Source organism: Corvus moneduloides, chromosome 6, assembly GCF_009650955.1.
Source record: "Corvus moneduloides isolate bCorMon1 chromosome 6, bCorMon1.pri, whole genome shotgun sequence".
NCBI lineage: Eukaryota > Metazoa > Chordata > Aves > Passeriformes > Corvidae > Corvus > Corvus moneduloides.
Window position 1 is genome coordinate 36,040,169 of NC_045481.1, and position 22,976 is coordinate 36,063,144.

General features: G+C 42.1%; 1 protein-coding gene and 1 long non-coding RNA gene across 8 annotated transcripts in view; one reads left to right on the top strand and one right to left on the bottom strand.

Annotated features, from left to right (window-relative positions):
- Positions 1 to 405: 405 nt before the first annotated feature.
- Positions 406 to 11,407, bottom strand: LOC116445039. Its single transcript, XR_004240628.1, has 3 exons — positions 11,113 to 11,407; positions 5,696 to 5,933; positions 406 to 949 (listed from the first exon to the last, which is right to left on the bottom strand). It is a non-coding gene; the product is annotated as an uncharacterized LOC116445039 (long non-coding RNA).
- PAPLN (papilin, proteoglycan like sulfated glycoprotein) overlaps positions 8,534 to 22,976 on the top strand; it is a 53,966-nt gene continuing 39,523 nt past the window's right edge. For 2 of the 7 annotated variants that reach the window (XM_032111054.1, XM_032111056.1), the window contains exon 1: positions 20,085 to 20,295. In XM_032111054.1, coding sequence (XP_031966945.1) covers positions 20,170 to 20,295 — 126 coding nt within the window. In that variant the 5' untranslated portion in view covers positions 20,085 to 20,169. Of the gene's footprint in view, positions 10,647 to 11,393; positions 14,153 to 18,516; positions 19,106 to 20,084; positions 20,296 to 22,976 lie in introns of those variants that run through there. The other 5 variants (XM_032111055.1, XM_032111057.1, XM_032111060.1 and 2 more) reach the window with 4 other exon arrangements.

The following is a 22,976-nucleotide window of genomic DNA, read 5'->3' on the forward strand; positions in this document are numbered from 1 at the left end:
TGTGTTTTGCAGATTAGCTTGGTAAGGAGAGTTTTAAATGTCATGTCAAAATAATCATTGTAATAGAATTTGGCATCCTGAACCAAAAATGATGTGTTTGTTCACATGTATCTAGAACTAAAAGAGGCCTTTCTTCTCACCAGATCAAATTTCTCAGTAATTACTGACATCTGCACCACTGCCAGTTTATTTGGTGTAGTCTGGTTACAGGACCGGATTGCATAACCCCAGGTCCTGCAAATAAGCAGTGTGCATCTTTTCTTTTCTTTGAACCAGTATTTCATTTCACGTGTACTGAACAATAGCAACAGTTTGGGAATTTTTACTTGTTTGCTTTCCTGAAGTCTGCATGTTCTGTCAGGATGGACACTTAGTCTTTAGGAAAAAATCACACTACAGAATAAATGAAAGAATGTTTCTAAGATTATTTATTTGCAAATATATATATATATATTTGCTCCTCTGTAAAGATTATGGATAATTGTTTTCTGCTCATTCCCCTCCTTTCCAGCAGCCCTTAATTCAACATGACATGGAAAGATGTATTAGACAAACCATTGACTGTTATGTTGTCATCAGATCTAATTACTCCTCGGGCTGCGTTGCTCGCTTACTTACTGAGACCATCATTTGAATCCTGTGCATTTGATCTGTCCTTGCAGGCTGTGGAGATGCTGGCAGGCCCCAGTCCTTTCTGAGGGACAGGGAAGGTGTTTCGTTCTTCTTTCCCTCTACTTCTCACAGTGTTGACTTCAGGCCTTATGGAGAGGGTGGCCAAGGAGGTTGGTGTGGGGATGAAAGCCTCTTGGACAATCCCCTGTGGTCCCCAGGAGGTGTCCTGTGTATCTCCTCACCAGAAAGCTGGTTAGGTGCGATGGAGGATGTCTTCCCAGCACAACTCCTTGTGTTACTGTCTAGAGGAGCTTCGCAAATTTTCCAGTTTGACACTCTGAACAAAACAGTTTCTTCTTTTAGGAAGAGCTTTTGTTTTGAAACATTCTTAACATTTAAAAGTAGTCATTAATATTTTTCACTCTTTGCTTTAATCTGAAGGATTCATCACTGTCCTGCTTTGGAAATTTTTTCACCTCAAATATTAAATAGTTTTATGACATGTGGGACCTGTTTCTTCCTCTTCTTAGATCATAAAAATCCTAGTAAAGGGTTGGAGGATTTTTTTTTTAAAGTTTGTATAAGCCACCTCTCACTGCTTGGTATTTTTGTTACCCAGTTGATTTCTTAAGGAGAAATCAACCCAGTTTGGGAATAACTCTGTTAAAGGTACCAATTTTTTTTTTTTTTTTACTGAGCTGTATTATGCTAAAGTAATTGTTTTGATCTGGCTGATGAGTAGATGGAGGCAGAATGGAAAAAGGTACCTCTGTATCCATTAATACCTCTCTAGACACCTACACTATTGAGACTATCATTCTTATTTGTGTCAAAAGGATTTTGATCACAATTTTGGTAGGTGTCCTTTTGGTGCAATATTTTAGATCAAAGCCTGTAAATCATGTAGTTTTGTGTGCAGCTAAGCTCAAGTTCTGCCAAATTGCATGAGATATGGCTGATGCTTACAGTAGTGGCAAAAATTAAATCTCATGGTTTAATAGGAGAGCAGATTTTATCAATAGTCTCTAAACTCTGCAGGATGAGATCATCATTACGTCAATGTCTTACACAGTGCTGAGTATTTTGACACTGGAACAATGGTGTTTGTCTTTTATTAGAAACAAATTGAACAGTTGGGGACAAAGGTCTCCCACTCTGGTGCAGGAATGGTCAGTGCCTCCAGGTGCTGCTTGGTCTCTGCGTGGGTTTTTGTGTTGTTTTGGTTTTGTTTTGTTTTTTAAAGTGGTTTTACTATGAATATAGAAATGAGAGCTTTTATACTTCATCTTGTAATGGGTTTGTAAAAAATGCATTTACCCAAGTAGACTTCCTAGATGGTGAAGCACAGAGCTTGCAAATGCCGCACTGGCTGCTAGACACACCACTGGGGAGAAATCAGGGATGAGAGAAAAGGCTGCAAGAAAAAACAGATTGGAGGGCTCTAACACTTTCACTACAGTTAGTGACATACTATATGTCTTTAAAAAAAATTAGTTGTTAAAATAATGGCCATTGTTAGCTGGGGATGATAACCTTAAGCTATCTACTAAGAGACTACAGTGCTGTCTCCCACAACAGTTGTGTGAACGTTGCATTGTACATTTGTGTCTGTGACTGGCAAAACTAGAATTAGATACAGCAATCTAAGTATGCCTGAGAAGATAAGGTATGCGTAGCTTTATTTTGCAGGGTTTGTACCAAGTGGCTTGCTTTTTCAGCCTGAGCAGTTATTTAAAATTCTAGGATAGTGAATTGTCCCTCTTGTGTTGCTGGGAAAACTTCAAAGAGAGAGTGAGGTAGCTTAATGCTTTTTTCCTCAAATGTTCCCAGGGCCCCTGTTAAATACACTAGAAATTGGAATGCCTGTGGTCTGCTTTCAGACAGATACTCAAAGAGTATGATTTTTGTGTCTCCTCCTCAGACTTTTAGAGGTATGAACGTGATGGGGAAACTGCACTTCTGCCTTGTGTGTGCCTCTGGGTGAGAGGAAGGGTTGATTCTCTTTGGCTCAGAGACCTGTGAAGAAGCACAAGTATGTCTCACATGAACTATCCTCAGCTTGGCAGCTTCATACTGTCATTTGCTTCTAGTGCTAAAACCAGCGTAGTTGAGTGTGGTGTTGTAGTTAGATGTTGTAGCTCCCACTCATTGTGGAAAAGCATGAGAAGTTTCACTTCTACCAGTGCCACTTTCTACAATTTTCCTGCCGTCCACAAGAGCAGGAGTGGGTGTTCCCAGTGGTTGCTCCCCTGTTTTGTTCTTAACTAGCTCTGTGTTTCCTTCTTTCATACATCTCAAACCCATATGCATAAAGAATATGCACAAAAGAGCTGATAGATTTGTCAATGGTGTCTCTCAGTGTAGCATGTACCGTAGTGAGAAGTTCAACCCCAATTTTTCCTGATTTAAGATGGCTATGAAATAACCTGAGGGGCACCATTTGGCTAAGAGCACAGAAATCACTGATGTTTTCAAAATTACAATTGCACAGTCAGGCCCTTAGTAATTACAGAAATATTCTTCCAGCTGAGCTGTCTTCCCTAGAACATGCAGAGAACCCGGGCATGATTGCAAAACAGTCCTAGAAATATCTTGCCATGTAGTTTTCAATCCTTCATCTTAAACCTGGTTCATAGAGTTCACATTTTTTGACATCAGCATCTTCTCTGAACACTTGTCTAAGTTTCAAACTCTTTCTTGGCCCCTTTATGACAAATGTCCAGAACAAAACATTGCATTTCCCCTCCAGCAGGGTGGAGGGAGAAGCTAGAGATACCGCATTCCCTCACAGTGCACTGCCTCTATGTAATACATTCTAGCGGTGCTTTATTATTTTCTCTGCTATGTTGTCACTAATTTTTGTCTTAACATGCTATATCCCCAACACTCCTAAGACTGCTGTTTGCTGTGTGTCCACGTGCACTGAATTCTTGTGGTTTGAATTGTTTTTACCAGGTATGCTGGTTCTGCATTTTTCTCCAGCTGAATTCACTCTTGGTGTTTGTCTTCCTCCAGTTTGTCTGCAACAGTGGAGTCCTGCAGTTACTAAAGGTAAGAAACTACAGTTCAAGTTAGTCTTGTTGCAGCAGGTCTAGTGATTTTTGCATCATTCTCCCACTGCAATCTTCATGAGCACACTTTTAACTCTTACTTCATCAAATACTATTTTAAATCAAACCAAGCGTAGTAACGATTCTCATTTCTCTTTGTAGAAACTCCTCTCATGCTACTCCTTGTTTTCATTTTACATTGTTATTTCAGTAGTGTCTTACCCCGTTTCTGTTGCCAAGATTCTGTCTGTATCCAAGGCACCTTAAATAATTTTGAGTAAGACAGTGAGAGATGATGTATCAATTACTAATATCCAAGTAGATGGCCTCTGTGGCACTCCCTTTGTGCATCATTGTAATTCTGCTTGATTTAAACTGTTTGGGTGCAGCGTGTACAGTTGTAGAGATAGGGAAGATTCCTCACTAATGAAGACCTGCTGTTTTGTAATGCTACAGCATGTTCCAGCCTATTCCAGTGCCATGTGCATCACGTGGGATCTGGGCTGACAGCCAGTGCAAATGTTTCTTCAAGGACTTTAGGACATATTCTAATTATGTTTAGATTCTCCCACTCTCTTTTCATCTGAAGGATGTCACTCTGCTCATTTCAAAGTGAGCTGCAAAGTGCTCCATCTGCCAGGATGAGAGGGGTCTGCTGGTGCACTTGTGTGAGAGGCAGTAGGATAGCTGGCTTTGTGAGCAGCTCTTTAACCTCCAGCTGTGAAAAGTCCCAGGCCATTGAACACTGTCAGGGCTTGGCCAGCATCCAGCAGTGTTTTCATCCAGTGCTGGAGGAGATGTAAAATTTCCTGGAAGAAAGAGCTTCATTTCTCTGAGCCTAGCAGGGAAGAAGGGGCAATGAGTTGTGGGATGAAGCATCTGAAAAAAGCAACATTTTGTGGAGAAAAGTGAAGGAAAAATATATTTGGGGGACCTCTGCACATGAACACATGTATTCTCTCTCAATCTGGTATTTAATGTATGTGATGGCACTACAGGATCCTTTTAAGGGGAACTGGAATTGCAAAACAGCATGCAAGAGTAAAGGCCATTGTGCAATACTGTGCACTGAAATGTAATTCTGTGAGGTGAATACACTGAGGACAGATCTACATCTATGTGCTATGTGGCAAATGAGACTCTGCCTTTCTGTGGGCGTGTGGAACAGTCTGAAGGCTTTTGAAAAGGCGCAGACTCCGCCTGAAGGAAATTTTCCTCATGTGGGGAGGAAGCAGAGAGGCACGCTTTTCTGTCCTTAGTTTGCAAGTTCCCCAGGGGCGAGCCTGCATTCTTGTCTCTGCCATGGTGTGTGCCCCCTGGCCAGACAGTCAGCACTAAACAGCATGGGTTCTTTCTTGGGGAGCCACATGCAATATCACCTCAGACAAATTAATTTCTCAAGGGTGATATTGTTACATCAGATACTTGGCTAATTAATGATTCTTATGGTCTAGGCAAGTGCATTAATTAACCGGATACATAAGAAAGTCTGGGTCAAACTTCAGAAAGTCGGCCAGACTCACGTAATCCCTTGTGGCTGCTGGGATCACCCTGCTGTCTGATGTGACCTGAGTAATCAGGGTGTTGAGACTGGCATGTCTCAGTCCTGATTCTCACAAGTTCAGTTGTGCTCAGCAGCCATTTGACGCTGTTGTGAGTGGCAAGTGTGTACAGGAGTAAGTTTTTGTGTGAATTCTGGGACCAGTGTTACTTATGGAGCTGAAGGCAGGGAAGGTAAAGGGTTTAAAATTTCTAGGCTGCATCTCCCTAACAGAACACAAGCCACCTTCAAGTGGTACATGGCCCAGTAACTGTGGTTGCCACTGATTGTGATAGTCATTGTGAATGCTTTCAATAGAAGATGAGGCTGTTGCAGCATTTGTTGTTGGATAGATCTTCTCCTGGAAAAAAACCAGGAATTTTATATTTTGTTCCTTCCATCTTGCTCAAACATAAGATTAGGAGAGAGGAAGAGAAACTGAGTTAGTTCTCTTTGCCTATGCATGATTTGTATTGCTGTTAAGCTTACTTACCTCAATATATGTAAGAAAGTCAGGCTGTGCTCTTGGGACTGGATGCACAGGACTGGAGTAGGCATCTGGCTTGAAGAGGTTTCTTTGTACTTTAATGGGTACTGCACGGGGTTCCCAAGAGAATTCTTCAGATGAAAGCTGTTTTCTGTGGACTCTGTGCACAGAGTCTCATTATTGCTCTGGCTTTTGCTGCACAGCACATATGTTACTGCAGGGCTGTCAGCCCTTCAGTCGATTTCTACAACGCAATAAAAATAAGTAGATTAACCAAGCAAAGAAGATTAGAGACACTTTGGGGAAGGAAAGGGAAGGGAAGAGGATGAGCAGCAGAGAGTATAAAAAGAGAGCACAAGACTGTGATTGCCAGACGTCCTGGTGCATGTTGCCCAGGGTGGCTTTCTTTGTCCCTTTCGGGTTTGGGTTGGGCAGACTGAACAGAACTGATCCTGACACCATGTCCAGAGAGAAACTGGAGTCACTGGTCAAGAACATGGAGATCATGCTCTCTGAGGTAGAGCAGCTGAAGATCCACTGCACCAAGCAGACGGAGGAGGTGAACCAGGTGGTACAGGAACTGCGCCGAGAGAACAGGGAGCTGACGGAGAAGTACGAGCTCATCTGTCAGGACCTGAAGGAGGCCAAGGAGGCCATTGCCCAGCTGCAGGACACCAAGTTTGCCTTTGAGGCAAAGGAGCGGCAAGCACAGAAGCTCAACCGGCAGCTGTGAAGCGGCAGGAAAGAGAAGCAAGAGATTTCTTACCCTGATCTAAGAGTAAACAGAAGCCTTTAACAGCTGCAACTGAAAATCCCTGGATTGGTAAAAGCAACCCTTTCCCTTTCTCCTCAGAAAAAACCTGTGTGCTGGAAAAAAGTCATCTCTGTGGAGGCAAGATCTCAGGCGCAGCTGGAATTCTGCCCCAGAAGGGTCCTTTGTTAATGACTAAAGACCTCATTATGCTGGGAGAGAACTCTAATTCCAGAATCCCTTGTCAGAGATCTGAGCCATAGGCATATGGAAACAGCTGCCAGGATTTGGGCATCTTCTCATGCCCCGTAGGGGTTGCACAAGGACAGAGCCTGGGAAAAGAACTGTCACTGCCTTGAGCCACTGGAGAGAGCTGTGCCACGAGAGTCTGCTGAGATGGAGAGAAGGATCATCGTCTTGACAGCCCCTGTTGCTCTGTTTTGTTGCTAACTTTTCTCTGCTGGGCAGCGAGGCTGTAGTGCTGTCCTTAGTAGGGTGTCAGCTTCCTTGCTGACTGATGCTGGAAGACATCAGCAAGAGCTTATGTCGTGCCTCATGCTTCCAAGTACTTTCTACCAAGGGCATGTTGGTCCAGAGGATCTTTTAATGCTATTACAGTCGGTGTTGTCCTCCTCCAATTCCAAAGTGAAGTATAAGAACTGGAAAGGTTTCTGTCTTGATTTCCATTTCAGTAGTGTTAAATCCTAATGACTCCATGTTTAGTATGCTAGAGTTAAAACCTCTGCTGAATGTAACACTTTTTTAACCAAAGAGCTATGTTTTGGCACCAGATTTACTTTTCTTTAGCGGAAGTAATGTGTATAAATGAACCGGGAATTACGAGGGATAAATGTATGTGGGCATGGGGGTGAGAATTGCTTGTCAGAGGTTTTGCTTTCAACTTTTCTCTCTGCTCCTGTATCTCCTAAGCAGCATTTGGCGTAATCAGTGCCAAGCCCAGCTAAGAGCAGGTGACTTTAGACTCCACAGTGAATAGTGTGAGATCTCTGGGGAGAGTGTGGAAAGAGTGCTGAGAGAAAAAGCCTGAATGTTTAAATGGAGAATAGCTGGAATAGTTCCAGGAGGATCTTTCTTCATGTTGGCTGTGAGGTAGCCAGCTTCTTTCTTCCCTCCAAAGCTTTGCTGTATTGTTATCTCTGCCTGGCAAGCTCCCTATTCCCAGCAAGGGCTGATGTTTGGGAGAAGCAGAGGAGCTGTTTCCATTGCTGACAGCCTCAGGGTATGTGTGGCACCAGGAGCCCAGGTGCACTCTGTGGGGGGAAAGGGAGTCAGCTAAGAGGGAAGGGAAACCTGTCGGCTTTAGTTTCCCTAAAGGTTTGGGCAGGGCAGAATAGTTCAGCAAGACTCAGTCCAGCCATGGTGAAAATAACTGTAGTTTTGTCAATCACTATAAAATACTGAGATCAGGCCTAGAATTGGCTGATTATTGTTCCTTCTTTGCCCTCCTCTCTGCCACATCAGTCTTTGCCTGGTCTAAAGCCTTTGGAAATTCAAATCTTCCCATTAATTTGACTGAGCTCTGGGCAAGACCTTCTGAGCAAAAGGCTGATGTTTGTGTGGCATCCATGGGGAACAGGTTTTTCTGGTTTTGTTTCATGTGATACCATGTTTTGTTAAATTTGTATGATCTAGACTTTTATTTTTTTGCTATTTTGGGTGGAGCAGATTAGATTATCCAGAAAACATTTGGGAGATTGGAGACTGTCCTTTATGTTTTCAAATGTAATCTGAATACAAATAGCCAGCCCTGACCCTTTGCTCCTTGCTCACCAGTGACAGCTTGGGGAGCACAAGAAGTCAACATTAATCACCATATTTGTTTGTCTAAGAACTAAAAATGTTTTCTCTTGAAATCAGTTCTCTAGCTCAAATCTGTTTACCACCTGTGATTTCTTCTACTTTTTATATATCATTAAAATGTAAAACCAAAATAAAAGGAAAACAAACAGCTGAGGGAGTGTCTGTTCTGGATAAGGCATTGCCTCATTTAATGTATGTATATGTTACTTTTTGAGTGTGTGTGTGTGTTTATGCTTGCTGAATATAATTATTCCTGTTTAAATCCTGTGCATCAAGGAATGGGCAAGCAGAGACCCCTCCAGATCTCTCTGTGTTCACAGATTAATCTCTCTAAATGAGATTCTCTGTGTGGCTGCCAAGTTTGCCCTACGCAGTATTTAAATCCATGATACAGAAAAAGAAAATGGGATTGCAGTGTCCTTGTGATCAGTTTCTTAATAATTAGTAGGATTCAAAGTGTCTACTTTTAAGGAAAGCTGTAGGAATGATTTCCTGTAAATAACCCAGGATTTGGGGTGGGACATCAGAAAAACTAGATGTGCTATACAGTGCTAGAAAAAATTAACACCACTTCCCTTCCAATAGACTCAGTTGTGTCCTGGTTTTGCTTACATGACTTAAACTCAAGAGCAGTTGGGCTGGTTTAAAAATAATGTTCATTCCATTACATGTAGTTCCTCTGGTTTTTTACAGGCAAATCTTTGTGTATCCAAGTATAGTCTTAGCAATGGAATAGTGCCTTCACTTGTATCCTGAGGTGCAGTGTATTGGAGTGCCTTTCACAACAAAGTTTGCACAGAATTAGTCACAGCACTTTGAAGTTGTTTTTTGCTTTTTGAACACTGACATTATCATTACATGCTGCTTTTCTTCTTTAAACCGCCTAAGGATGAAGAGCTGAAACTTGGTGTAGCATTATCAACTTGTTTAGAAAGCTGGCCTGAATAAAAGTCTCACCTGATTTGGGTGAGAATCAAAATAAATATGAAGTGACAGGCTTACCATTTCACTCACCTTGGAAATGGATGAAGAGAGGTATCTAATTCTTTGAATATAAAGAGTAAATTTATTTGAAAGCTCTCTTGGAGAGCACAGCACAGGAATTGGCTCAGTTGTTAAGAAGGGACTAGGAGAAGAGAATCCTGCCAGACCAAGTGCCTGTGAGTTGGTCTGTTCCTGAAGCAGATTATAGCAAAATACTGGTGATTGCACTGGTTTCCACAGTTCTGAGCTGCATTATGTGAAAGTGTCCAAGAAGGGAGACTGGGAGCAATGAAGCTGATACCTCTTTACTCTCTTGCATTGCTGACTTCAGTGGCTGCAAGCTGGCAAACCACAATAAAATCAGCTCTGCTTGTAGCTGTATCTGTACAAAAGTTACAAAAGTTGTATGGGTCAGCTCCTCTGCAGCAGTCCTCAGCACCTGAGAGAGTTCATGTGTGGCCTGGCCTCTGGAGCAGATATAAACCAGTGCAAGAGATACTGCAAGAGGATAACAGGCTTTGATGCAGTTAAGTTGTACAGCAGAGCCCACTGGTGTGTAATACACTTTCCACCCTTCCTCTAAGGACTTTGTAATGTCTCCTGAACATGAAATTGAGCTGCTTTTCCTGAAGGGTTGACAGGATTCATTCTGTATACTGAGAAGCTGTCATTCAGAGGACTAAATGACATGCCTATCCTGCAATAGTGAGTGAGAGTCTGGGAAGAATGGAGTTATTGGTGCACTATTCAAGTTTGAAAAAAGCTCAGTTCAGGTTGAATCAAAATATACTGTCATTTCTTTAAAAAGTAATAAGTTAAAAAATCAGTATGTCAAAAGATTCATTGTTTTGGGAGTAAGCTGAAGCTTCCTATTTTCAGACCCTTGTGCAGCTGATGGACAGAGAGACATGCCACAATGTCCCCAGTAGCAGTGGACTTGATTTGGCATCCCAGAGACCCTTATTCCTTTACCTTCTCATTCAGCCATCAACACACTTACCTAGGACGTAAGATTGCTGTTCAGTATTATTCTGTGCTCAGATATATTTGAGCATATCCCCTGGATAAGATGCAAGTAGTAGGCTAAAGTATGTGAATGGCTGTCCATGTCCCTTGATTAGGCCGCTGCTCTTATCTAAGAAACTGGATATTACTCTGAACACAAAGCAAGGCACACATCCCATTTTTAAGCATGTGACCCAACCGTAATCACAACACCCCAGATCCTTGCTCTTTGGCTAAATGACGAAGTGAGCAATCAAGAACACCAGTTTGTAATGTGACTATGCCATGGTTTCCTGATCACTGTAGTCTCCTGGGAGGTTCAGACTTTGAAACCAAACTGAACACAGATTCTTCTCTTCCTTGCATGAATGCTCAAGCTTCTCTTCTGGAAACTTTGTGAGTCTTGCCTGAGTTTTTTGGTTGCTGTTCAGGGGGAGAGGACAGGAGGTAGAAGAGTTAGGTGTTAAGTTCCCCCTGGGGAAGAAGCAGGGTGTTTTGGTTTTATTTCTCAGTAATTAATTTCTCTGAAGTCAAGTCTGTTTTGCCCATGACAGTAACCAGTGAGTAATCTTCCTGTCTTTATCATGTTTGACAAGTTTTTCCGTCAGTTTGTTTTCCTCTGTTGTATTGAGGATGAGGAGTGATAGAGCATCTTGGTGGTTATCTGGCGACCAGCTAAGGTCAACCCTCTACAGTGCTGTAAGTGTTAAGACAGCCATAACTACTTAGACAGGAGCTCTGTCCAGTAGAGCATGCAGATCTTTAGATAGTCTTTGGAAACAGCCTCTGGCAGTAAGGAATCCTGGTAGTTTATTCCCATGAAAGGTATAACAAAAGAGAAAGCAGAAGTCTTGCTACTGACCTCTGGCCATGTAACTGTTGAAATCCCAATGCCACAGCTCCTGTAGAGGTTGCTTCTTGCCAGAGGTACTTCACTGATCAGGCTAGAAAGGATATCATGTTCGGCAGTATCCATTCACCATGCATTCACCTCAACTGTTTCTTCTTGACCTCATCTGGGACACCCAGATGCCAGGCTAGCCGCTGGACTGATCTAGTAGCAAGAGGCAAATGCCTGTGGTCCTGCTGTGTTCATTCCACAGTGACCTGTCAGTGCCTTACCAAGAGATGAGAAAGGTCTTGAATCAGTGGATTATCTTGCTTTCACTAAAGGGTAAGTGATGAAAACAGTTTCAACACAAGGTCATGTCCTTTCTCCCAGAGGAAAGGTACATATGCAAAACTTTCTGTGAAACCATGGGGCAAAGGTTTACTTCATATTTGCATTGCCTTTGCATTGCATTGCCACTAAGCACTGGCCTTGAGCTCAAATCCTACACTAACAGCTTGATTTTGTCACATCTCTGCTGGAACCAGGAAGTATGAGCAGATTATTCTTTCCTTTTTTTTTTTTTTAATAAAAGAAATGTAATTAATGTTTCATGTTGCTTAGTTGTCGGAAAAGTCTGGTCACTTCTTTTTTTTATTTCAGCATCTCAAGAGCTCATCAATTAAGTCTCTATGGGGTTAAAATTAATCCAGATGTGTTTACACAGTATCTGCTTTAATGCAGTAGGCACAGCTGTTTTTTGGATGTATCCTGGCTAGATTCCAACATGAGCAGTCACATTTTCCCTGTCTCTGTACTCCCTTGTAGTTTATCAACAAGAACACAAGAACTACAAGAACATTATTAAGCTTGGTATTTCAAAAAAACGTTAATTGAGGTCCCACTGCCATGAGAGGCATTTTAATGATTGGGTATTTATAAATTCATCTGAAGTTGTGGGGTTTTTTGAACTTTTGGGATTGGATTTCAAGTCTTTTCTTGCCAAGGGGATAAAAGCTTTAAACTGATACGAAAGTTTGGTTTATTCATAGAAGGCCAGGAGTTCAGGTTTTGGTTTGATCAAATACCATGAAGCTTAGGATATAAGGTGACAGCTGGCAGGATGACATTAGCCAATGGCTAATTGAGAGTACAGGTTGAAAAAGGAAAAAGCACATGCTCATGTAACTTCTTCCTGATGGAAAAGGAGGGACCACAGCTTGGCCCAAGGCCCAAATTTATTTTTCTTAAAAGAAAATTTGAATCTAAAGGGGCAGGACAATAATTTCTATATTGTTAATTAGGAATTAACAATATCCAATTTTTGTTTCTCCTGACAAGGATAACAGAGGTAGCCATGCATCTGCACCGCCATTAGATGTTCTTCTGAGGTGTATTGTGTCTTCCAATATCTTGTGGTTCCCTGGTTGCTTGGTGGAGGTGTTGCCATTTTGTGTGGGCTTCCTGTTAGAGCGTATCCTTGATTATTGTTACAGAGTTAGCTTAGACCGGAAAGTACAGGATTGCTTTTGCTTGTGGAAAAGATGTAACTTTTATTTGAACTCTGTTCCCTGTGGGATGTGTAATGGTAGGATTTGAGTACTGTGTACCTTTCATGGCTAGCTGCTAGACAGGGATTGAACAGCAGGGATGAAGCGAGCCGTATCCCTGGAATAAAATTGCTTCTGTGTCACCTGATGCATTTACGAGTCTGCTAGAAACTTCCATTTGGAGCTGCGCACATCTAGGCTTGTCAACAGTTGGCAAGGATATTGTCTCTTTTGATCATCTAAAGCAGCAGCATGGCCAAGAAGACAGTAGTAATACCAGTTCTGGAGATTCCATTGCACATCTTGATGTCTTCCTTGAAAGATCCAACATGTGGAGTTACCTGAAGGTAGAAGCTTCATCTTTCCTTTGGAAAGCAAGGTTCTCTCTCTTATGGTTACAAATGAACTACCAATGTAAAAGGACTCTAAAACTGGAAGGCAAAACATAAAAGATCAACCCAAACTTAAGACTTTAAAGCTATTCTCATAATCTTGGAGACCTCGGTCATTATATTAAATACGGTTAAAATGCTGGTAGCTGTTATAATTGCTGGACCAAAATCTATTTTTCCAGATCTGTGGTCTCTGTATTTCGTTATTTATTTGTTTTATACTAAGCAGAGAACAAAATCAATGGGGGGCAGATTTATCTGTTTGCAAAATAAAACAACAGCAACACATAAGTTGTTATGCAATGTTTTCTCTAGTATCCACATGATTAAAAACACAAGTTTTTCCTTGTAATGCATCCAACTAGATTCCTTTTCCTTTAACAGTTTTTATGTTGTTAAGTTGTCCTTCACAGGAGTTTTCAGGGGGTTTCTGAATGCATGGCATTTGTTAGAGGAAACAAAAATTGAGAAAACTATGCTGCCATTGTCTGGTTAAATTCATGTCTGTATCCGAAGTGCTGCTATTTTCAGATTTTGGAGGTCTGCTTACCTTTGCCTCCACTCCAGTCTAGCTGTGAATTGTATTTAAGTTCAAAGTTTCTTTTGTCAAAAGCATATTTGTGAACTGTGATTCAGGCTGTAGTTTTAAAGTAAATGTAAAGTTAAATATTTTTTTCAGAGTTAAGAACTTACTGAAAATTAATACCGAAGGGATCTATGGATAGCCGTCTCTCTTCTGATGTGATGCCTACAGCTAAAATAAAACTAGTTACAAAGGGCTCCACCCCTGCAACAACTTTAGGCACAGTTTAGAGCTCATGTGTGTGCTCACACACAGACTACAGAAGCTAGAAACAATTCCACGGCAGGCGTGCCTGTGTGCATGCTTACGACTCTGGCTTTCCAAAGCAAAAGTGAAAACTGTTGTGAAGAAACCGAGAGGCTGAAGGGGTTAAATGAAATACAACTCTGCTTTTCCTGTGCGGTAAGGATTAGTAACCAAACAGAAGCAGGAGAGGAGAGCACTGAAGTGCCACTGTTTCAACAAGATCGATTGGAAAGAGGGTTCTGGAGCTTGACTGCAGAGTGTCTCCAACTTTTGTGCTCACCTGTCACAGGCACATGCAGAAGGTAGGAGTTGACTTTGTGTTCTGGGCTGTTTCCTGATCCCTCTACCTGGATATCTATTCTCTATTAGTCTTTTCAGTGCTGTTTGTGCTCTTCAAACTATTTTTCATTTCCCACCTTTTTTCTTTCCTTTCAGTTGAAGGAGTACAGGGGAGAGGAGAGACCAGAGTCCTTATGAGTGCAAAATTTTATTTCTTAGGAGGGAGGGAAGCAGATGCTCTATGTGTTCGGTGAACACGCATACCTTTGACACGCATTTACTCACAGTGGGACCTCATGTGCGCGCAGCTGCTGTTCCCGGTGTTGCGGCTGGGGGGAGCAGGGAGTGCCCGGGAAGGCCCTGTCTGTGTGACACGGTGCCGGGCGAGTCCCGTGGGGTCAGACGCACATGCTCTGTCAGCGCGCAGGGTGCGAGGCAAATGGAGCGGGGCTATCGACTGGAGAATCGGAGCTTTTGCACGCGGGCACAAAGGCTGTGTGGGCGCTACGGCCCTTGCAGCCCCTCGCTGTGCTCCCTGGAGAGCTCCGGTGCCAGCAGGTGCTGAGGGGCACCGGGCCGGTGCTGCTTTAGCTGCGTGAGGGGAGCCGTGAGGGAGGCCCGGCCAAACGATGCCGTCAGAGCCAACAGACCTGTTTGTGAAAGGGAGGTTTTCAGCACCGGGTCTCCCATCCCTGAGGGAGCCTGACATGTGAGGCAGGCCAAGGCAGCAGCTGCAGGGACCTGTCCTGGCATGGAGGAGGTGTAATGGTCTGGAAGCAGTGTGGAAGTGCAGTAGATATGCCTGGTAGACTGGATGTTCCTTGTAGGTGGATGGTCACATGGAAGTAGAGGAGCAGTTTGAAAATCAGTCTCAAGGCCTTGGTGGGGGTAATATTAGCTTTGAATGGAGACCCTAAGACTAGGAATAACTAGTATTAGTACAGGAGTTTAGTAAGAGGGTATGTTTCTTTAGGTCTGCCTGTAGAAACCTTAAAGTGACTTTGTAAACACCTTTGTTTGTTACTTTGGAAAGTGTCTACACAAACACAGGTTTACCCTTCCTGCATTGTACTTCCAAGGCCCTTCAACAGCTTCTTTGTAAACTGGCTTGCAGCCTGTATGTTTTTATCCCACCTTCTCAGAGATGTACCACACACTTTGATGCCAGAGCATCCTCAGTCTCTGTAGACAGAGCAGCCATGAAAATCCATTGTTTCTGAGGTGCAGTGTGAGGATGAGCCAAAGTGCTACACAGCCATGTGTGTATTGGACAGCTTCACTCTGGGCTTCCAGGACAAATGCTCTGCTCTTACAGGGAGCAAAGGGAGGTGTTTGTGATGAGGAACAAGGGTAGGTAAAGTCACACGTCTTTGGTATGGCACTAACTAAAACTAATATTTATTCATGTCAGTGAATTAAATGATTGATAAAATGAAAAAAATTAAAACAGAGCAAATTTGCTGTCTCTGGAAGTTTTGATGCTTTTTTTCTGTCCAGTGTGAGATAACTGAGACTTCTTTTTCGGGCCTATTTTCAGATTCTTATACAATGTGAAGTGTCCTGACACCTTAAAGGTGTTTGGTTTTGAAATATTGTGCACTATGAGTGTAAGTGCTTGATGGCATTACAGAAATGCTGGGTTTGGGGTAGTGTCTTTGTAGCATTTGCCTAATCCAAATCTGTTCACTAGTAAACAGTCTGAAGGTAGCATTTGATAGAAGGTGTGTGATGAGTGATTTGAGGTGATTTTCAAGCAAGGATGTAGAGCTGTGTTTGGTGGTTTCTGTACGTATGTTTAAAAGAATATTAGGTAAAAACCAAAATTGTCTCAATTTTAAGGGAAAGTAGCCACCACTGTGCTGTAAAGAACTTAGAGAATGGATGATCTGAAATGTTGCTGTTCAGTAAGTGTAAGTAACTTCTGATGCAGATCACTTCACTTAGGCTTTGGGATGGACTCTCTCAGATCCAGCTGCTTACCAGCTTGGTAAAGGAGAATGCAGGTAGATCTCACCTAATCTAGCTGCTTCAGGGATTAATTGCCTCTCAAAATTCTTTTGGAGTCTAGGAGAATGGCCGTGTCCAGACTTGCTAAAAGGAAACAGGAAAGCAGTTACGTTGTTGCAACTGGCTTTCTTGGTAGTACTTTGAGTCAAAGGTGCAAAGTTTATTCTTTTTGTTCTGTTAAAATAGGAAACCTGGGAGAAAAAACCCACCCCTCTGATCTTGATTGTGGACCGCTTCTTCTGAATATAATGCAAATCAGGCAAAATACTGTTCTGTGCCTCAGGACAGATTGAGCTTAGGCTACCAGAAGGCTTTCTCTTTGTTCTCTGGGGACCTTAAATGTTAATAAAATGTTTACCATTTTATTCGTTCACGTATGTGCCTAGTGACTTATAATACACAGCAAACAAATAGGTTTTTTTTAAGAGGATGGGAGCTGCTGTTTTGCATGAGAACAGCACCTAGAATACACAGGATGCAATTACAGTAGTCCTCACAATTAGCATTATAGGCTCATCCTTAGCTGAGTGAAGGGGAAGATGTTTTCCTGGTGGCATATTGATGCTCAGTGAACACCAGAGGAAACAGGTTGCTTTGCTGTTGGGTCTGTGGGAAGGATGATACAAAAGTGATGTAAGCCCCACAATGTACCTGGCATAGCTGCTGAGCCCAGGCAGTGACGGATGACTGCTTGGATTCAGGACAGTCATTTGCAGTTATGCCCATTGTATGATGGACTTGTCAAAAGGACTTATTTCTCTCAAAATGATAGTCTGCTGGATACAGCTTCACAGTCTCATTTTTTATCACTCCTGGATCTGAACTGCGATTTGTTGTGGTCCAGTCTTGTCTTGGACAAGGAATAATAAGGGCTGCTAGACGTTTGGGAAGGGATTTTTATATTGAAGTACTTGAGTGGGTGTCTACTCATATGCATAGCCTATGATCAAATCATTTGTTTATGCTTTCTCACACAATAACAAGCTCACCTTCCTGACATGCAGACATGATGTATAGAAAACAAGTGCCATCCACAGATTGTTTATTTTTCTGCCTAGCCCTTAAAGCAGTAATTGGAGGCTCTGGTTTGGGCATCTGTGGGAGAAACCAGCTTCAGAGCAAAGAACCAATTTATTTTTAGATCACACCGTTGTCATTTTGCTGTGATCACACCGTCGAGCATGTGCTTCCTTTGAGAGCTCTCCAGGCACTGCAGTGTGATCACACCCTCCTCAGATCATTTTTTATGAAGTTAATTTTTAGTGACAGATGAAAGATGCTAGGGCCAGTATTCTTAGAGACAGCAGCCCCAATTCCACTAGCACATATTCTCCCTCCTAAGTTTGTTAGTCTAAAGTTCTGGTTTAGGTTGTGATTTTGTTCCATTTTTGTTTCTTTTAGTTCACCTCATGTTACTCATCTTTCCCTTGCACAGTAATGTAAGCCCACAGACTTCTCTGGGGGAATTTCTGCCTCATACCACTGAAGGTGTGTCTGCATCACAGTCAGTAGGGGTGATTCCTTAGGGAAGAGATGTACCTGTACAAGCGTGGTGTGTTTGACATGTTTACACATATATATATATATATATATAAAAGACTGAGTTAACTTTAGATGAAATAAGCTATCTTAGGTTCCAGAAACAATGCAGAGGCAGCAGCAATCAAAACCCACATGAGGTTCAGGGTAAATAGTCTCATGTTTTCCTGTCTATTATTAGTCCCCAAGCAAATTTATTTAAAGGTTTTACAGGTGTTCCTTCTGCATATATACTACAAGCATACTGTTGAATGTAGTGCTAACATCCTCTCAGTGAACAGAGATGTAAATCTTGCAAAGAGAGGCAGAGAAAAATTTACATTGTTTTAAAATCTCCTCTTGAGATAACTCTAGGTTTTTATTTTTATTTTTTAACCCATTGCACAGCACAGAAATTGACATGTTTATATTTAGGATGGAATGAAGTCAAATAAATTTGAAGCCATCTTCTAGCATGAAAATCCTTTAATCCTTTATTTTCCTAAAGAATTCTCAAAAATTTGAATTGTAAGGGATTAGTCTCAGCTGGGTAACATGGTTAGGTAGGGGTTGGAGAGTGAAGTCCCTCCCACTGTAAGTGAAGAGCAGGTTTGAGACCACCTCAGGAAAGAGAATAGGCACAAGTTTGTGGGGCCTGATGAGATGCATCCCAAGGTCCTGAGGGAACTGACTGATGTGGTTGACAAGCCACTCTCCATGATATTTGAAAAGTCATGGCAGTCAGGCAAACTCCCCAGTGACTGGAAAAAGGGAAACATTTTTCCTATTTTTAAAAAGAGAAGAAAGGAAGACCCAGCAAACTAAAGACTTGTGAGCCTCCCTTCTGTGCCTGGGAAGATCGTGGAGCAGATCCTCCTGGAAGCAATGCTAAGATGCATGTTAGGAGACGTGGGAGAGGAGGGGACAAGACAAGGAGGGGATCCAAGAGAGGCCAGCATGCTTCACTAAAAGCAAATCCTGCCTGCCTAGCCTGGTGCCCTTCTGTGGTGGAGTGACTGCAGTGGTTGACAAGGGAGGACTGACTGATGTCATCTACCTAGAATTCTGTAAGGCTTCTGACATGGTCCATATGAAGGACTTGGCAGTTCTCATGGATGTAAAGCTGGACATGAACTGACAGTATGTGCTCATAGCCCAGAAAACCAACCACATCCTGGGCTGCACCCAAAGCAGCGTGGCCAGCAGGGCAAGGGAGGGGATTCTCCTGTTCTACCCTTGTGAGACCCCGCCTGGAATACTGTGTCCAGGTCTGGTGTCCTCAGACCTGCTGGAGCAAGTCTAGAAGAGGCCACAAGATGTTCAGAGGGCTGGAGCACCTCTTCTATGAAGAAAGGCTGAGACAGCTGGGATTGCTCAGCCTGGAGAAGAGAAGGCTCCAGAGACACCTTATTGCTGCCTTTTGGTATTTAAAAGGAACTTAAAAAAAGATGGTGAGTGACATTTTATGTTGGCAGATAGTGATAGCACAAGGGGTAATGGTGCTAAACAAAAAGAGGGGAGATTTAGATTAGATATTAGGAGGAAATTCTTTACTCAGAAAGTTGTGAGGCACTGAACAGATTTCCCAGAAAAACTGGGAATGTCCCATCCCTGGAAGTTCAAGGCCGGGTCAGATGGTGCTTTGAACAACCTGGTCTAGTGAAAGGTGTCCCTGCCCATGGCAGGGGGGTTGAACTAAATGATCTTTAATGTCCCTTCCAACCCAATCCATTCTATTATTTATAAACAGCAGCAGTGCTCAGTGTCAGTTAATATTTCAGGTCAGGCTAAATAACTCATAGAAATGAAGCTTAAGCTGTGACAGGGCAGTCACAGCTTAATATAAATATAATATAAAGACTGTTAGCCATTCCTCTTCAATTTGTGTTTGGGGTATTTTATCCTTGTCATGTATTTTCCATAGGCAGTGTGTGGCTTCTTTTTGCAGTGTCTAAATCAGTCTGTGTGCTTGTCATTATCCCTACATGCTCCCAGATTTAATTAACAGCTAAGCACAGTGAGACTACCAAAATAGAAAGCAGAATCCTATCTTTACTCCTTATAATAAATCTCTGGCTGCAAATCTAATAGTGGGAGGCTAGTTGCATAAAATTGAGTCTGAGCTGATATTAATAGGTAGACAGAAAATTGCCCTCATGAAATACTCCATTAGCTCCTGCAAAGGGCTGGCATAGTGATTAGATTTGCTTGGAAGACGCTGCTTCACTGCCCTAAGCCTGAGATACATCATTGTGGATTTTGGAGAGCAAGAATAAGGCAGGTCTGCATCTTCCCCACCCACTGATAGGGTATGGTGTGAGGCCTTACTAGAATCTGTGTGCTGATCTTGCTCTTGAGCCTGATGATTTTTCAGCTACTATTTTGTGTGATTTCAGTATTCAGAGGCTGCTGTGGCTTCCCCAGGTGTTGCTGAATCTTGCTTTGCTGTAGAAGTCCTCTGTAGAAAACAGTCAGTCTGTGTCAGCCACGTGAAGTGATGGCCTAGTGCAGATTAATGTGCCTGTTAGGAATCAGGCTGAAGACTGAGTTGAAAACCATTGATAAAGCAGGCTTGAAGATGCTTCTGTGTTACCACTACTCAGTTCTCCAGCCAGCTGGTGCTCTGCTGCTGTGCTTGTTAGTAAGTTTTTCTAACTTTTTTTTTCTTTTCATTTAACAAGGTGAATTTTAAAGTTATTCTAGCTGAAAGTTTGTCTGTCATAATATGCCTAACATGGCTGAAAGTATATCTCACTGGGATAACTTTCTTGATGAGGATTCTTCAACTTCTAACGTATTTAGAATGAATAAGTAAATCTGGATACCAATGGTAAAGACACTGCCGTAAAACGTCTGCTCAGACAATTTGTGCTTTCTTTATTTTCTCTCCTTTCCCATTAAGCCCTTTCAGCCAGTCTTGTGCTTAAACTCATTTATAAACATTTACCCCTTGCTTTGTATACAAACAGCTCTTTATGAATGTGGTTCATTGCATGGTCAAGACAAAGGCACTTCAGCATTCTTCTGTTTTAACGGGCACATGGACATTATTTAGCTTATCTGCCCCAACCCAAGGACATAAGGCCCAGGATCTTCTTTGAAAAATTGTCCAAAAAAGGATGGCTTACTGTGGTTGGGGAAGAAAACAGGCATGTTAAGAAGTATCTTGAATGTGATATCATCTGCTTAAAGTGGTGATTTGTTTCCTGGTTCCTCTAGGCTGTATGATGTCATCCTTCTGCTCTCCCCACTCAGCTCACATCCTAAGCAAAGGGAGGTTTTTCCCTGTCCTTGATCCCTGCTCCATAGAGCCCCTTTCTGTCCCAATCTTCATCTCAGCTTCTTTCTGTGCGGGTATGTTTTCCCTTTTTAATTCTTCCAGCAAAAACTTAAAAGGTGCTTCTCAGTTGTCAAGACAAACAAAAGCACGCTGGAACAAAGATATGCTGGATGTTTTTTAAAGCAAAGAAAAAATCATAATGTCTTTAGAAAATGTAGTGAATGTAAAAGCTCAAAGACTTTGCTCTGAGTCAATGACTCAAAAAATTTATGTCAGTGAATAACCAGGCAACATATCATCATCCTTTCTGGCTTCCCACCTCCTTCAACCAAATTTCTAAAAATAAAACATCAAAGTGAGATCTGATCTGTTAAAGGGGAGTGGAGGAAAGGGAAGGAATTTCTGAAAAGGTGTGAGTAGTAGGATCCCTGTGGCAACATTTGCTTTAGTGCTGGATGTGCTAAACTTTACAATAAGCCATTTCTGTTGATATTGCAACAGGTAAATATTTATTGCCAGGATGGCCAACCTGTATCTCACAAGCTGTGCATGCAAAGGCAGCTTTCTGTGTCAGGGTTACTTCAAAGGGAATGATAGATCCATACTGGGTAATTCAAATTCCCATCAGGGAGATGAAATGGCTTCTAAGGACCTGCCAAAGTCAGTAATGCTGGGTGGCTTTGCCACTTTCCCTGCATGTCCAGATAAATCTCATCTAGATTAGGCAAGTGGAACCCTGAAGGGGTCTTCTGCCTATGAACCACTCCTAGAACAATCCCTGACCCACACCTGTGATATGTGTCTTTGGCCAAAGATGATTTAGAAATGTAGTTCACAGGCCAAAGAAGGCTGGTCTGCCTTTTGTGCTAAACAGAAAAGAACCACGTAACACTGGCTGTCCAATTATTTTCAAAAAGAACAGAGAAAACCTGATAAATGTGTAAGTAATGGAACTCATGAAACTTGTTTTATTCTGACTTTGTGATCTGATTCTGTAGTGCCTAAACAGCTTAAGTTCTTGCTTACACACGGCTGAGTTATTCATAACATTACTTTTAAGTTTGGATTTCCTTCCTGTTGAAAAGAAAAACTCATCATCTAAATGGATTAAAAGTTCAACACATCTCTTCATCCTGGTCCAGTATCTTTTACCTCAAAATGTAACTTTATTGCTTTTGAGACCCTGAAATTAGACAACTGATTCAAAGTTGTTTTTTCATATATATATACAGGCAACGTAGGTCTTGTTTCCCCAGGGACATGGATGTTAAGAGGTTGTTTGGAAAAGTGGCCAAGTTTAAGTAAGCAATCTTATTTGTGCATTGGAAGGCAGGGTTTACACACGTGAAGTAAACATAGGAGTCATTAAAACTATCCTTGATTCTAAAACATACTCCTGGTCTCCATGAAGATTTGACTGATCTTGCTAAGTCTGGCTGGACCTGGACAAGAGTTTCTAACTAAATAAAATATTTTTACAGCAGCTCACTGCTGGCTCCACTATAGAGAAGTGTCCAAGTCTGCCTATTTTCTAGAACTTCTGTTTATAAAGGCAAAAACTTCTTTCCTAAGTGGGTTCAGCGTCAAGCCCTGAAAATAAGGGTGCTTATCCCAGTTTCCAGTGGTAGTGGAGTTCTTGTGTTCTGTTCAGTTAGGAAATTGCAGCTACGCCCTCTGTAGTCCTTTCACCCTCCCACCCTCCTGTTTTGGAATAGAAGGTTCCCAAGTTGCTAAAGTTAGATTCCAGTTTGAACTTCTTCAGTGTTTGGAGAAGCTTGGGTCAGCATCTTTTATAGAAAACAGTCCAGAGCTGAACTCTGAAGCCAGTTCTTTTTGACCAAGCTCACAGATGGCTGGAACCACTCCTCACTTTTTAAGTCTTTTATTCATCTCACACGAGCAGTTAATGCCAGATGTGACTGTCTAGACAATTTGAATCTCTTCTGGTGTATGAGCAGAGATTTCAGCTGGGCATACTTCTATTTTTGGTTAAAGATTCTGGTTGCTCCTTACTTGTGAACTCATAAACCCTCTCCCTGAGA